The following is a 17,184-nucleotide window of genomic DNA, read 5'->3' on the forward strand; positions in this document are numbered from 1 at the left end:
ATGCTCGGCTGCTATTCCTTCGAGATCACCTTTCACGATACTGTCACTTATTAAAGTGTTGTCCCCCACACATCTCCCAATTAGATTTCTGCCTGGTTCCTCCCTGGGGAACGGCAGCTTGAGGCAGGAGGAAGCTGAAATTGTCGATTTCTCCCCCTCGCTCCAGAGCAGCAGGGCTGTGTGGCGGCGGCGGCAGCGGCTGCCAAGAGATTCCCAAAAATGCTTTCCCAGATGGTAGAGCAAAGGGTTAAGTCCAGCTGCCTCTCTCAAGAGCCTCCCCCTCGGTATGAATAGCTGTGCAGAGTCGCTTGGAGGCTTGTTCAGTGGACAACGCGGACGCCGCCGGTCATTGTGTCTCCTCCTCTTCGCTGCTGGCTGGGCTCTGTTCTTGGCAAGGGGCTTCTGACCATGGAGAGCTTCCTGGGCACACAGTCCTTGGGAGAGGAGTCGCTCCAGATGTGGAACCTCAACAAACGCCTGGAGGCCTACCTGGCCAGGGTGAAGTACCTGGAGGAGGAGAACGAGCTGCTGAAAGCGGAGATCCAGACCCTGAAAGTGAGTCCGGTGGAGAACTCCTGGAGAGGCAAATATGAGGAGCAGATGGCGGCCTTGAGAACCACCCTGGACGAGGCCTTCAGGGAGAAGTATGTGGCGGAGCTCGCCAGGGACAACCTGTACGAGGAGGTCCAGCAGGTGAAGAGCAGGTGCCAGAAGGAGCGGGCGGCCCAGGAAGAGGCAAAGAAGCTTCTGTCCCTGAGTAAGCAGGAACTGGAAGAGGAGAAGCGGACCCACCTTTGGCTGTGGGAAAGAGCTTCCCAGCTGGAAAAGGAGGTGGAGGCGCTGGTGGAAGCCCATGAAGAAGAGAGGGCTGGGCTGGACCGGGAGGTGGCTGGCTTCTCCTGGAGCCTGGAGGGCTTCCGGGCTGCCCCAGCACCTTTCCAGCCTGTGGAGGTGGAGGACTATTCGAAGAAGCTCTCCAGCATCTGGAGGGGGGCCGTGGAGACCTACAAGACAGAGGTCTCTCAGCTGGAGGCCTCCCTTGGCGAGGCCAAGGAGAACCTGTGGAAGGCCACGGAGGGCAACCGGCAGAACCAGCTGCAGCTGCAGCAGCTCAAGAAAGAGCTGGCCGGCCTCAAGTTCCAGAAGGAGATGCTGGAGCAGAGTCTCTCCCAGCAGTGGCAAAACCAGCAAGGGGAAGCCGAGAAGCTCCAGGTAAGCGGTGATGATGGGCTCGATGACGGACATCCTGTGGGGATCCTGAGCTGGAGGCAAAATCTGCTGTGCAAAAAGCAGGTTTGTTTGTCCTCTAGCTCTGGAGAAGCTAGTCTGCCTATCTGTCTATCCTATACCGCCTGATATCTGCATCTCTAGGCGGTGTACACAATTTAAAACACAACAAATATAGAAAGTATAATATAGCAAGTGGAAAGTACAAATATAGTAAAAGCAATTTAAAAAATTTCACGGAATAAAAAATTAAAACCATCTCATAGGATAAAGACAATTAATATTAGTCAGTATGGCTGTAAGGACCCTCCATGTTCAGAGGCAGTATATCCATAGATGCTGGGGGACAGCTGTATCCTCTGTGGGCTTCCCAGTGAACCGTTGGGGCATAGCTAGGGGAGAGGGGGCCCGTCTTTATCCCTCTCTCTGGCGGCCCCCCAGAGTAAGGGAGATAATGAAGAAAATAGGGAGGGATGAAGCTGGAGGGCCCTCAGGAGCTGGGGGCCCGTGTTCTTTGAACCCTTTCGCTCCATTATAGCTACGCCCCTCTGCGAAAAGCAGAATGCTGGACTAGATCAGACCTTTGGTCTCATCCAGCAAGCCTCTTCTTATGCTCTTCATATGAGCCTTCCTATTCAACAGGTGAGGATTGGAAGAAGGGGCTCCCTTCTGAAGAAGAGAGGCAGGGCAGGTGATAGAGTTTTAACTTGTTAGGTTGCTGTGTTTTGCAGCAGTGAGGATTCAAAGGGCAGCAATGAAAGTGACTAAGGGACTACATGACAGGAAAGGGAAAGCTGGAGGAACCGGCATGGTTAGCCTGAGTGTCACATCTCATCAGGAGGGATGCGCCTTCTAAATTCTGAGTGGCAGCAGGGCAACTGCCCCGGATATTTTGCCTATAAAGAAAGACGCCCATTCAGGACAATGGCTGGGACATGCTTCTGCCGACATTAATCCTAATGCTGGATGATCTGGGGAATAGAAGGATCATGAGATACACAAGGGACAATCGAGGTGGGCGGATGGCTAACTCTGTAAAGGAAGGAGTAGTCCTTCCTTTACAGGGAGGGTGAATCTTGCAGGTTTTTGCTGGTCGATGAGCTAAGGAGGGTTGTGGCTAACCCTGACTCAAGAAAGGCAATTTGCTCTATTCATGGGGCCCCAAAAGGAGTGCCTGCCTAGTTCACCCCAGTGAGCCTGATGCAGGCTGTACCACACGGCATCCTCACACTGAGCCCAGGGCTGTTGAGGGCGGGGAAACCTCAGGCATTTCCAGAGAAAGAGACTCCTCTGTTCCCAGCTCCGTGCCGCTTTGCAGTTGCAAGAGGATACGTTAGCTAGCCTGTGTAGTCTGGAATGAATTGTTTCAATTTCCGCCAATCAATCAGTCCCCCCCCCCACCACCACTTTTTAAAAAACATGCACCAAACCAGTGACCCTTCCCACAAATTCTTAGCCTTGCTTGTGATTAATTTCTGCTGCAGTTTGTGTCCTGGGGCTTGAGCTGGGGGCCAGAAAGGGGTCTCCTCTCCTAGATCCGATTAGTGTCCCACAGGGCCCGGCTACAGTGACAGGCTGAACGGTGTGGAGTTGCACTTGAATTAAGTTTGGGAAATGAAAGATTCTGAGTGCTCCTCAGAGTCAACGGTGTGCGAGGGCAGCTTCAAGAGATGACGAACATGTGTGAAATGACCACTCCAGACCGACCATACGAGGGGGATGGCCTGGTAATCGCCTCAAGCATCAGACTTGAAATGATGTCTGCCAAATGGACAAGTTGAGTAGGAGATCATCGAATGATGAGATGTGGGCGGGGTGGGCAGATACATGTGAACCCAGCCTCCATGGAGGGATAGTAGCTGATTTGGGTTTGTGAATGGGATGTGTCGGAAACAGTGAGTGTCCTGGGTGTGTGCGCTACACGTGTGCTTTCCTTGTGGTCTGAGGTTTGGCTGGCTTTCTCGAGCCGTCTTCTGACACCTTGCTGGGCACAGCTGCTCTGATTATGCCTTGATGCAGTTTAGAGTTGAACAAGAGTGTCTGATGCATTGATAGCATCTCTGTAATGAGATTCTGCCCCTCAGAGATACCAGACTCTTGTCGGGCAAAAGAACCCGCAAACACGCTGATTCTAGCTGCTATTATCTCATGGAAACAAACATCCGATGGTGATGTGTTTTCAGACCCTGAGAGGGACCCACGAGGGACATGCAACACAATGGAATCTCCAAGACGCATTTTCACAACCAACTGCTCAAAAATTTATTTGGTTCTCTGTACTGGTCTTCTTTTCAGCGATTTAAAACAACCCCTTTGCATCTGCCTCCTAGCACTATGTTAGAGCAGGCCCCCAAATCCAGCACGAAGGGCAGAAGGGTGGCCCTAGTGCAATGAGTGCAAATCAGGCACACCCACTACTTGATTGTGTGGTTTGCACAGAGTTTCATGATCTGTATGCTGCCGTCGTAGAGCACTGACAATGTTGGGATTTTTGCAAAATCTGGGAGGAGATTTGGGGCAAGAAGGAAGATGGGGGTTTAGGATCCGAATGTTCAGGACATAAGTACTGAGGCTCTGTGGGTGTAGGGCTGGAGGTCTCATGTCAGGCACCGCGTTTTCTTCCTCAGTTGGGAAGCCACCGGAGAGTCCCTGGCCCTTAGCATGGCCCTGTTGGGACCCTGAAGCTGCCAAAGAGCACTTGGAAAACTTTGGCAGGGCAAAGGGGTCTGAGCTGGACCAGAAGCCCTGCAAGGGAGGGATGTGATGGGCAGCCACTCAAACATGGCTGAATCAGCCCGGCCATGCTAGAAGGGACGGTGTGTGTGTGTCTAGAGAACAGCTGGTAGAATTTTGCTTTTCTGCCTATGGGGCCGGTCGGTGGGGAGTGTTTTTTAAATGATGCTTCTTGTCTTTCCTGAAGTGCATGGAGCTGCACTAACCTCTTGACCTGTTTGCTTTCTGGCACTGATTTACATGCTAATTAGAACTCCTTTGCCACAAAAGCCTGTTTTGCATCCTCCCCCCAGCCCCCAAAAGATCCTCCATGGGATTTTTTTTCTGCTAGGCTGGGCAAATATAGCATGACACCTTCCTTCTCCCCCTCCCTGCCTGTAGCACAGCCACCCGCCCACCCCCTCATATTTTGCTCTGCGATGGCCCTTTGATGGCAGTGGAGTGGGCCATGGGGAGAGGGGGGCTTCCAGGCAGCCCAACGAAATTTGATGGGACGTAGGAATGAAAGAGCAGGAGGAAATGCAGGGCAGCGTTCCAGTTGGAGGAGAAAACCTGGGGCATGTCTAACCTTGCGGTTTAGTGAAAATAGTAAGCAGCGTGACTATTATTTACTATGACTTGGCATGATGTGCACAACTTAGAGGGCAGTGCAGCGGCAGAATTGCTGGACCAGACCTGAGTACACTTTGTAAATTAAGCTAAGCTTTTCTAAATCGGAGTTGCTAGATAGCTAAAACCCACCTCAAGAATTCTCCGCTCTACCACGTGATGCCAATAATAATCGGAACCAATGCAGGACGTTGCGGCTTCTGCTACAAGTCCCGGTGAAGACAGATGTGCCAATCCTGGCTGAGAAGCAGCTTCACCTTTGGTGACTTGCTTGGGGTCTCAATTTGCAGCTTGCAAGGGAAGCACTGGGCGAGTGGCAGACACGCCCCAGGGACAGCTAACGTTTTGGTGTTTCTGCTCTGCATTGACAGTTGGCCATTGAGGCTCTGGAGGAGGAGAAGCGATCCCTGAGGGTGCAGATCACTCAAATCTTGGAGGACAGGCAGCAACTGATGCATCTGAAAATGTCCCTCAGCCTTGAGGTGGCCACGTACAGGTGAGTGAGCTCCGTGTCCACCTGACTTGAATTCCTCTGGGGCTGCAGTTGAGGTCCAGAGGAGACCAGTTAAATGCTAGGTTAGGAGGAGAGGGGTGTGTCCACTGCTGTCTCCCGTCCCAGTTCCTGCATTCCAGTTCCCAGGAGGGAACAGGGCCTATAGTAGCCTTCCTTGGGTGGCAGTGGAATAGCGGAGTGCCTCTTCAACTTTCGGAGCCTCCATCTTCACCCATCTCTGAAGAGCACAAGGAGTGGAAGCAGAGGTGCTGCCAAAGATGATATCTTCTGCCCACTGGAACGATGGGGAAAGTCTTCCCAGTGGAGAGACTGCAGCTGATTGCCTTGGCAACTGACTTTTTGACAACAATTAATAATAATAATAATAATAATAATAATAATAATAATAATAATTTTTATTTATTTATTTATTTATTTATTTATTTATTTTCATGTTCCCAGAGTGGTTTACATAGAAAAAGAATAAAGAAGATGGATCCCTGTCCCCAAAGGGCTCACAGTCTAAAAAGAAACACAAGAGAGAACCCAGCCACAGCCACTGGAGGAGGGCTGGGCTGGGCTGAATAGGGCCAGTTGCTCTCCTCCTGCTTAATATAATGAGAATCACCACTCTGGGGGGAAAATAAGCCCAGCCTTTGCCCAGTTACCTACTGTGCACCAGCTATTTCTTTTTAGCAAGGAAGCTTTGGGTTCATTTGACATCTGCAAAAAATACCCCTCTCTCTCTTTTCCTTCCACTGGACGGCTTTCTCCCACCTTCCTCAAAAGACATCCCACGGAAGTCTTGCTCCTGTTCCCACACCCCTCCTCCTCCTCCTCCTCCTCCTCGCCTGCCCCCCTCCAGATGGCTGCCAGACAAAAGAGAGGGGTCTGCCAGATTAGCATGAGAATGGGGGCCCAGCTTGCTGGAAGGGGAGAAGGATCAGCTAAGACTAGTGATGATGTCACCCACCGGCCAGGCTGGAGGCCGGAGACACAGTCAGAACACCCCCCTCCTTGTATTCGGGAACTGCTCTGAGATTGGGATGCTTAGCACCGAAGGCAGTGGGTGGCCGGTAGCAGCATCAGTGACGCCCAGAGGCACATTTCAGCCTCTCTCTCAGACTTTGTACAGCTGGGATATACACATTTTAGACAATGGGGAAGCTTCTTCTCTAACTCCATTCCAAGCTCTGGAATTGAGTATTTCCAAATCAAAGGAGGGAGCTGTGCAGGCTGTATGTAGACTCCTGGCGACCACAGAGAGCCCTGTGGTTGTCTTTGGCAGAATACAGGAGGGGGTTACCATTGCCATCTCCCGCGCAGTGTGAGATTATGCCTTTCAGCATCTTCCTATAGCACTGCTGCCTGATATAGATGTTTCCCAAAGTCTGGGAAACATGCCAGTGGGACAGACTGCATAATCTGCTGCTATCTGAACACAAATTGTTCCGCGGTGTCAGTGAAGCTGCCTTTTCAAGAAGAATTTGGTGCAGCCCTGAAGTCGGCATTCATTAACAGGATTTGGTTTAGTCAAAAAGGTATCTATTCTGACACACACAAACTAACCAGCCCTCTTCCCCTTCCGCATTTTAGGACGCTTCTGGAGACAGAGAGCACAAGGCTACAGATGCCAGCCACAGACTACAATGTGGCCAATGGCCTTAGAGGTAAGTATAAAGGAGAAAGACTTCAGCAAAACTCTTGTGAGGGTGAAGAAGAACCAAAGGAAGGAGTTATATTTGGTGTAATTGTTATATATTGCGGTTTCAACAACAACAAATTCTTAAAGTGCAGCACAAGAATATAGAAGATGGTTCCCTGTCCCAAAGGGACTTATATTAAAGGAAAGGAAAGCGGGGGAAAGAAAAGTGAAAAAACCATGAAGGAGACACCGGCAATAACTAATTAACCATTGGATAGATGCTATTCTGGGCTTTCCCCTACTAATATTTAATATTTATTTAGCATTAAAGTGCTAATGTCACTGCTTTAAAAGGTGCCACTTACCCAGTTAGCAGGGTGTTGTATATCTTAAAACAGGTCATCAGAGGGAGAAGATTATCTGTGGAATCTCCAAGCCTTGGCTCCAGTCCCAAGAACAGTGGGAGGAAAAGTACAGTGTGTAGCCATCCTGACCAGGAGCCACTGATAGACCACCTCCTTCTTCTCCTGCATTTGGCTAAAACTCTTAAAACTATCTAAACCAGTGCCCATTAGCACCCCCTGAGGCAGTGACCTCCATAAATTAATTAAGCATCAAATGCCCTTCATACAAACTTCAGATATGTGAGTTACTATTGTAATTAATAATTCCTGGTGTTTCCCTCCTTGTGCCCCGTGCAGATGCCAAACTGGAAACAAGCAACAGTAAACTTCAAGCCGTGTCTCTAGATAGAGGGCGTCTGGGGTCCCGGGACCTCAGACCAAGCCCCTCCACCTTCTTGAAGGGAAATATGAAGTCTCGGCTACCCAAGAACCAAAACAAGTCCTTCACGGTAAATCTAGCTTCCATGCTCCCCAAGAGCAGAAGCCCTGTGACTAGGGAGTTTCAGAAAGCCAACACGGTCCTTCAGTCCCAATCCACAAAGAGTTTTGATGGGTCATTGCTTCAAAAAGATATTCCAGCATTTGTTGACCCACCTGCTTTCAAGCTGGGCTCATCCCAAGTGATAACGGCCACCAAAGTTGAAACGGTTTCGCAGTCATTCTTCCATGAGTCCTCTCTGCCTGTCAGCTCCGTCAGTCCCGCAGTTCCAGATGTCTTGAAAGAGAACAGCTCAAACACAGAGCAAAGAAGACTCCAGAAAGGAGGACAAGGCAGAGATGAAACTGCAATCCAACTGGAAGGTGGAGGTGATACTGCCACTCAACTGGAAACAGAGGAAATGGGGGAGAAGGAGGAACTTTACGAGTATGAAGAGGGGGAGCAGCCCAGTGAAGAACCACCAGGAAAGACCACCACCCAAAATGTGCCTTATCCCACTCAGCTGGTCACTGAAGCCTTAGAAATTGCACTCAAAGAAGTTAATGAAGGGGACGTCTGCTTTGAATCTGTCTTGCTCAACGTGCCTCCAACTCAGAATGGGGTTCTTTCCGGTGATGCTTTGTCCATGGAAGAAGACAATGGGGCAGATTCTTCTCTAAGTATTGGCGTGTTAGAAGAAACTGTACCCAGGCTGCACAAAGACGAAATGGAAGACAGTCAACTAATGGATCTACCAGAGGATGCTAAAGACTCTGAAGTGTCTGTTGAGGTTAATGGCAGCCGAGAAGTCTGCGCTGAGCAGCCAGAAGGGGAGATAGAGGTGTGGGTGACCCGGGACGTAGAATCATCCCATGAAACTGAATTATTAGAGGAAGAAAGAAGCTTCTCTACCCGGCAAAACAAAGAAGAAATTGTAGCAGATGCTCCAATCATAGGAAAAATGGCAAGTGATAAAGAAACAAGATTTTCAGAGGAGAATGAGGGTGATGATGAACAGCCACCAATTTTACAAAGTGTTGAGCTCAGTGATGACTTGGAGGTGACCAAGTGCACAGAATTAACACATCATCCAGGTCAAGCAACACCTGCCACATTGACAGGCGAAAAGGAGAGTTGGGAGCCTAGCACAAGCCATCGTGACGAGCAGCCAGGTGCCACAGGGGGGGACTTAGAGGAGACCGATGGAGGAGCAGAAGACTTAGAAGTGATGAGCACAGAAGCACTGCATCTGTCAGAGGATGAGGAGAGGAGAGAGTCCTGGAGTCCTTCACGGGAAAATGAAGAATATGACTTCCAGGCAGAGACACTGGAAAGTGAGCTTTTACAGATGGAAGAGTTTGCCATTGAAAATCTGTCACCACTAAGCCACCCAGCTTTATCTGGAGAAAGTTGCCAGGAGCATCTCTTTCTTGGGGTGGAGCAGGAAAATCTTGAGGAAAAAGGAACACCACTTTACGAGACAGATGCTACAATGTCAGAGGAAGAAGAAAAAGAGATGGTTCTAGAGACGAAGGCCTTATGTTTCGCCATGGAAGCTGAAGAGGCCATTTTGAGAGAAGAAATCTCAGAAAGGAATGAAGAGAATATTGTCTTCGCTGATGAGCCCAGAGTTATAGAGAGCACAGATGCTGAGGAAGAGCATGGGGGAAAGCTAAGGGAAGATACTGAACAAGAGAATGCTTTGGACAATGAAGACATGATAAAGGAAGATATATCAGACAAGGAGGCAGTCAACTTACAAGATGAGACCCATGAGTCAGATACCATCTTACAGGATAATGTTCTGGGACAGGAGAGTGCTAAAGAAGGGCAAACAGAAGAAACGGGAGAGGCATCTCAAGGACAACTGGTGATGGGGCAAAAGGTTGAGGGAGAAGAGAGCACAAAGGCTTCTTCTGAAGCAAGTGTTGATAACTTGAAAAGAGAAGATTCAGTAATGGGCACAGAAGCAACAGAAACCGAAAGTGAAGAGAAAGTGGGCATTCTGGAGAAGGAAGAAATAATGGACCATGTCAGTACAAATGACTTGCAGAACAAGGAAAATCTGCCACAATGTGATGAAGCCAAACCAGAGGTTGGGACCAGTGCACTGCAGACGGAAGAGCAGCAGGTTGATGGTGAAAAAGAAGACAATGAAAAGCCCCCTAGCCAACAGATAACCACCCTTGAGCAATGCACAGTCGATGAAGCCAGAAAAGCTTCACAAGAGCAGAGTGATTCTATAAATGAGCTTGAAGCCAAGGACCACAGTAGCTCACAGGCCCATATCGAGATGCCTTCTGGAAGTGACCGGCAGTTGCAGAGTGATTATTCAGGGTCCGAGGATTCCCTTGAATCCTTAGATACCTCCCTAAATCCCTCCTGTGAAACAGATGAGAGCACAAAGGAGCTTGAAAGTAGTAAACAAATTATACTGGAGGAGACATTGCCAGATCACACACCCTTGTATATGTATGATGGGCAGATGTTGGCTGTGACTGGGAAGTGCCAAATGGTTCCAGAGAGTGAAGAGGCTGCGGAGACATTTCTCTTAACCAAAGACAGAACTATTTCATTGGAGGATACACAACAAACAATGAAGGAACAGGGTCCATGCAGTTCCGAAGCAGAAGAAAACAAAGAACAGGTGGAAATAGCCAAGATATTGGAGAGTACGGAAGAGGAAGGAGGCAGCAACACAGCATTTGCTCTCAACCAAGCTGCAGAAGGGCTTCCGATGTCAAAAGATTTAGAAGACGCTCAGGCTGAAACCTTGGATAATGCAGACCTGCGCATAATAAAACATGAAATGCCAAGAGGGGAAGAATGTTTTGCACAGTTGGATGCAGAATCCAGTGAACAATTGGGGGGAACTTTCAAACAAGAAACTCCAGTGGCAAAAGATTTAGAAGAAGCCAAGACTGAAACCTCAAAACTAATTGAAGATAATGCAGACCTACACACAATAAAACATGAAATGCCAAGAGAGGAAGAGCGTTTTATGCAATTGGATACAGAATCTGATGAACAATCAGGGGAAACTTCCAATCAAGAACCTGCAGTGTCAAAAGATTTAGAAGCAGCTCAGGCTGAAACTTTGGATAATCCAGACCTGCACACAATAAAACATGAAATGCCAAGAGAGGAAGAGTGTTTTACACAGTTGGATGCAGAATCCAATGAACAATCAGGGGAAACTTCCAAACAAGAACCTCCAGTGTTAAAAGATTTAGAAGAAGCTCAGGCTGAAACTTCAGATAATGCAGACCTGCACATAATAAAACATGAGATGCTTAGCGAGGAAGAGCATTTTACACAGTTGGATGCAGAATCTGATGAACAATCAGAGAAAACTTCCAAACAAGAACCTCCAGTGTTAAAAGATTTAGAAGAAGCTGAGGCTGAAACTTCAGATAATGCAGACCTGCACACAATAAAACATGAAATGCCAAGAGAGGAAGAGTGTTTTACACAGTTGGATGCAGAATCCAATGAACAATCAGGGGAAACTTCCAAACAAGAACCTCCAGTGTCAAAAGATTTAGAAGAAGCTCAGGCTGAAACTTCGGATAATGCAGACCTGCACATAATAAAACATGAGATGCTTAGCGAGGAAGAGCATTTTACACAGTTGGATGCAGAATCTGATGAACAATCGGGGAAAACTTCCAAACAAGAACCTCCAATGTTAAAAGATTTAGAAGAAGATGAGGCTGACACTTTGGATAATGCAGACCTGCATACAATAAAACATGAAATGCCAAGAGAGGAAGAGCGTTTTACACAGTTGGATACAGAATCCAATGAACAATTGGGAGAAGAAACTTTCAAACAAGAACCTCCAGTGTCAAAAGATTTAGAAGAAGCTGAGGCTGAAACTTCAGATAATGCAGACCTGCACATAATAAAACATGAGATGCTTAGAGAGGAAGAGTGTTTTAGACAGTTGGATGCAGAATCTGATGAACAGTTGGGTGAAACTTCCAAACAACAACCTCCAGTGTCAAAAGATTTAGAAGGAGGTCAGGCTGAAACCTCAGAACTCATTGGAGATAGTGCGGACCTGCATACAATAAAACATGAGATGCCAGGACAGGAAGAAAGTTTTGCACAGTTGGATGTAGAATCCGACAAACAATCTGGGGAAATCTTCAAACAAGTAAGCAATACAGAAAAAGAACCTAGATTAGGAGAACTGCTCCATGAGGAAGCAAGTGGGATGGATATCGCTTGGGAGCTAGAAATGGACACTGTTTTCCAAGCAGATCAGGTTGACCCCAGCAGCACCCAGGAAGGTGTCTGTGTGGAAAATGATAGCCCTTTGGAATTTAGTGACCCAAGTAACTTAGAAACTGAAGGTACCCATAAAGTTTCTCCTCTGACTAGTGTTGCTGACTTGGGAGAAATTGTGTTGGAAGGAGAACTGTCTCCAGATGTTCAGAAAGATGATGAAGAATCCCAAAGTGTGGCTTACTATGAGGATGAAAGTTTGCCCTTTGTCCATGAATCCCAACAAATCACTGACCTAGGAAATGGTAGAAGAGAAGATTCCACCCAGCAGAGAGATCTTGCTGAGGGGGATCCAAACAGGGAGGATGTTCCAGATCCTTCACCAGAGGCAGTTGTAAATATTTCGATAGAGAGTATGAAAGACTCCGATATCCTGGAAATTGTAGAACAGGCTCTGGAGTTTAACCAAGAGTTGATCAAAGCTGTAGAGCGGGATGTTGAAATGGAGCAGCCAGCAACTGATAGAGATGAACACAGTTCCCAAGAAGAATACAGTCACTGCACCTCTGTTGGATTATCTGATACAGATGAATCCCAGATTCTCACAGGGATTCTGGAGGCCTCCTCTCCCAGTGCCAAAGACACAACAGGATTCAGCCATCTGTGGGTTGAAAACAATGAGAATGGGCTGCAGCCAGATCCCAGCCTCACAGATTTAAATGAGGAGATCCTGAATGGCATTGGAGATCTCCATCCTGGAAATGTGGCATATGATGTTGGCACTGCTGGAGAGGAATTAATCAAGAAGGTCATTATCACCCAGCAGTTTCATGAAGAGGAGCTGAATGACTTCTCTGTGCGGGAGACTATAAGCCAGAGTCCACTTGCCAATGAAGAAGAGGCACCACAAACTGGAGAAGATCATTCTGAAGCCTATGAAAGAGTTTCACCAGGCCATAGAGGGCAGGAGGCCCTGGATAGTGATGAGAGAATATTTGCTGACATAATACAGACTGCTTGCATGAAAGGAAAGGATGCTGAGCTGGAGACCATTTCAACCCCACCACATTTTGGAGATGAAGTTCTCCGCCTGGAGGCCAGCCAACAGCTGAAGTTCCGACCAGAAGATAACGATGAGCTGTGGTCTTCTGAAGACAACTGAAAGATTATATCCTGGCTTTTAACGCTTAATAAGATCAATTTTGGCAAATGGGGTCACTCTTTCACCTCCACAATATATTTCTTCCCTAGATACCCTCCCCCCATTTTAAATTAGGCCGTCAAACTGACAATCAAAAGCATTGTTTAGATAGAATATTTACCCCTTTAACACTTCCACCTTATGGTAGTGATTTTTGTTTGTTTTAAACCAAACACTTTTGTTTACTAAGCATTCAAGTCCAGTGCCTTGTAGGATGTAGTAAGCTAGATTCAGAGGTTGGGGCTTTAATCGTAGGTTTTCATGTTCTCCTTAAGGAAACCAGTTATTTGGGAGAGGAAACAGTCAAAAGTCTTGAGTGGCCTTTGTTGCTGGCTAAGTCTACAGGAAAATCTGTTGGTTAGTAGTGATCAGGTCTCCTTTATGCTGGCATCCTAAGTGCTTGAACCAGTATGTTGCCTGAAATACCACGAGATCATCACATTTGGCGGCAATGTTGCAGAGCAAAGACATTTGGTACTTTCAGTACTTGGTGGCTGGCACAGCAATTCTAAAGACTGGGCTGTAAAAGACCATCTCCTTGTCATGGATCCACGGTTATCCATGGATCATATAATCGTTTCCCTTTCTTTGCTTGTGCATTCTGGAATATACGGTTGTGCACAAATGATTATTTATCTGGAGCAACAGGAATGGCCACAAATGAAACTGGGGTTGTGGGCGTGGGAGAGCCTTGTAGCAGGTGCAAGGGAAAACCTGCTCGCTGCATTTTCCGTCATTGCAGCTGTTTCCACTAGTCTCTTACATGTCAAGGGAGTATTGAAATTTCCTAGACCAGCTCACAAGCAGCTTCTGGTCCAGTCAACTTCCCTCCTAAAGTAAACAAAAAACCGCCTCCCCACTTGCTCCTGGATTATGTTCCAAGAGGAGCCTTAAACTGAGAGTTGTTGGAATTCAACCTGGCTCCAGAGAAGTCTGAAAGTCCTCAGCATCAATGTGAATTCATGATATTACCTTCCCCATTTCCCTCTTAACCTGCTCCTGTTGGGATAGGTTTTCCAACAACCTAATCCACCTCTTGTTTGTCTGTGTGCATGTGTGAGCTTGTGCATTTTACAAAGTACATATACTTTTTAAAAAACGCCTGTCCCTGTGCCAAAATTCCAGAGCTTTCTTTGTTTGTTTTTTTAATGAGTGAGGGGAGGGGAGGGAACCAATTTAAATGCCTGGTATGCTGCTCCTAAACACCTCTGTTGGCATGTCTACTAGACAAGGGAATATAAAAAATCCAGATTGCTGCTTTGAGGCAGGGACCACAGTTGTTACACCCCATACTCAGCAATTGGAGGCCAATCTTCTAGGTAATCATCCTGCCAAATCTTGTTTATAGAGATGGGAGCTGCAGAAGACCCACCAACAAGTGGACCTTGCAGATCCCAACTGCCACACTATGGCATCTTGAAAGGGAGTGAGCCCTATAGGTGCTGCTTCCTAACGTCAAAGCATTGTGTTTGTAGTGATAGTTTTGCAGTGAATCTAGAATGGTAACTACACACAACTCGTCCACTTCCAGCAAGTGCCTTTGTCTCCCTGGGGCTGAGAAAACGGTTGCAGGTGGCTGTAGACTACAGTCTTTCCTTTTGTCCCTGCTACATCCTGCCTTCCTAGCAGAGGCCATGCATTCTTAACATTCTCAGGCCATGCTATGGAGGCAGCAGTGGTGGCACACAGGGCCAGCCCTGTGGTTTCTGGTGCCCTAGGCAATGTCTGATTTGGGGACTTCCCCAGCCATGAAGTGCAGAGCCCTGGCTTTAACCTGAGTTGTGCAGGCTACTCCTTCTTGAGGTCGAATGACTAGTCTGCACTGGTTTGACGATACAGCGGAAGAGAGTTCCCAATCTTATTATGGAAGCAAAACTCTACCACTTTGGAGATGAAAAGATGTGAATTTGGAAATCCAGCTGGAGACCATTTCTTTTTGGAAATGAATGCAGCCAGAGGTGCACCTAGGTAATTTTGGAGCCTGGACCTAAAGGCTTTTGGAAGGCCACCCACCCAGTATTTTTAACATGCCCACACATTCTGCGACAAAATAAAAAGGATTTGGGGGCTCCCAGGCGGTGTGGGGGGCCTGGACCTCGGCCTGGAAGTCCAGGGGTAAAAGCCCCTCTGGATGCAGCAGCGGGCAGCTTATCTTCAAGAAAGGGAGTGCAGCTTGAGACTAGTTGTTCAGGGGGAGCTGAGGTGCCGTGAGTAAAGAAGGCTGTGTGTTTTGGGGTACAGTATGTGCAGGCCCTGTGGGGAGCAGCAGGGTGCAGTATTACATATGACATTCTTACACCACTGTGCAGTACTTCAGGGTGGAATACAGGAGGGAGAGAAAGAAGAATTGGCAGTGCTCTGTCCTGGCACTATTTATGCACACACACACACACACACACCTGCCAAGAACTGGTGCTCTTGGTCTGCTTCGTGGATGGGCCAACCCTGGTGATACACAACCATTTTTAGACTATGCCACCAAGCCAGGCAGTGGCAGTCAACTCCAGCCAGGGGGGAGATAAGAGAGGTACCCCACCAGTAAGGCAAGGAGAGGGAAATGAACACCCAATCAGGGTAAGGAAGGGCAGCAGCAATGGACAGTGGGGTGAGGTGGGGGTCTGTGATGGCTTGCTGCCTGCCTGCTGCGTCCTTCCCCACACTTGAGGTGGCTGCCCCCATCCTGCAACATGGAAGGGATGCCTCTGCTTTCTAGACTCCCAGCCCCCTTGCCATCCAACATGTTGCTATTTGATTCTATAGCTATGGGGGTGGGATGATCCACAGGGCTGAGAGAGAAATCCAGATCAGAATGGGACTGAACCCAAGGCATCTGATCTCTGGGGTGCATCTCTCATCCTCGGTGGCATTGCAAACGATCCTGGGCAGCACTTCTTGGATCATGGACTGCACGCGGATGCTGCTCAAAATAGTGGTGTTCCAAGAATCCCTGAGGTTGCTTGCACAGTTGGGGTGCCCCCACCCAAAGCAGGGACTATACATGCAGATGTTTGTCCACATCAAAGTGAACGAGGAAAGCAGGTTCCTTATATCCCAAAAACATTTATCTAAGAGAGATATTCTTACACCTATGACACTCCAAGGAACACTTCAGCTGTATTCACCCTTGCATGGATTTAGGAATCCGTTTCTCTGCTTCTTGTTAAGGGAGCATTTTTCGATCCATTAAAATGAAAGATGAAATAATATCAGAAGCATTTGTTGTGGCATGAGAAAACTGGCACCCATTCAGAAGCTGAGCCTTTCAAGTCCATTGATTTCAAATGCAAGCAACTTAAGATGGCATGTTTCACCTTTTTAGTACGAGATACCAGATTTGAACTTTGGATTTTGAATTGAAACATCTAATTTGTGGATTTAATACCTGAATATTGGGGTTCTGGTGGCGGGGTGGGGTGGGGGGAATCTGTGTTTGCTGCAAGATTGCAAACTTCATGAAGTTCAGAGTTGATTATGTTTTCAGACACCGTTTTGAGCTCTGCTTTAGATGCAAGCCCACAACAGGGCTGTCTGCAACAGACCATGAGAAGAACATGTAGGCAGAGTCACGCCCACAGCAGACAAACAGCATGGGCATAGGCTTTATTGCTTTGAAAGGCTGCAGGTTGTGGGTTTCTTTGTTTGCTTAGATCGGAAGTATGTGGTTCTGTGGTATCCTACCACAATGCCTTCCAGCACAGAGCTAGCACGAACCACCCGATGCCTGCCACTGGGCCTCTGTTACAAGCTAATAAAGCCATTTATTTCTCACCACTTGCAAACCTCTGTGTCTTGCTTTAAAACTTGACATTTTAAAATAATGTACAACCTGATAAGAATTCTGTGTGCATGTTGTGTGGGGTGGATAAAAATGGTATGTGTATGAAAGAGGTCCAAAGAATCACACAACCAGTTCTGTGCACCCAATAGGGTTTTGGACTTGAGCTTCTCAACCAGCTCACAATTCCACTGACTACCAACAGGAGCGTAACTATAATAGGGTGAGGGGAGACAGTTGTCTGGGGGCCCACTGCCTTGGGAGGGGGGCTGCAGAGGCAAGTCACATGACTGACTCCCCCAGCCGCACACCCTCCCGGGCTTCCTTCAGTTGTATTCATCCTCCAAAACTGATGTGAGTGTTAAGACCTGGAGCTACCAGAACAGCATGTCTTTCTCTAGTACCATTAAATGACTTGCATCGTCCACAATTTACAAAACCTTTTAAAA

The 17,184-nt window shown here is 47.7% G+C and overlaps 1 protein-coding gene across 1 annotated transcript; it reads left to right on the forward strand.

Annotated features, from left to right (window-relative positions):
- The first annotated feature begins 334 nt into the window (after positions 1-334).
- On the forward strand, positions 335-16,731 carry NES (nestin). The gene is made up of 4 exons (XM_053278220.1): positions 335-1,212; positions 4,941-5,065; positions 6,659-6,732; positions 7,409-16,731. The coding sequence occupies exons 1-4, from the start codon at positions 409-411 to the stop codon at positions 12,919-12,921; spliced, it is 6,516 nt and encodes a 2,171-aa protein (XP_053134195.1). The 5' UTR covers positions 335-408; the 3' UTR covers positions 12,922-16,731.
- The last annotated feature ends 453 nt before the right edge of the window (positions 16,732-17,184 follow it).

Source organism: Hemicordylus capensis, chromosome 14 (assembly GCF_027244095.1).
Source record: "Hemicordylus capensis ecotype Gifberg chromosome 14, rHemCap1.1.pri, whole genome shotgun sequence".
NCBI classification, from domain to species: Eukaryota; Metazoa; Chordata; class Lepidosauria; order Squamata; family Cordylidae; genus Hemicordylus; species Hemicordylus capensis.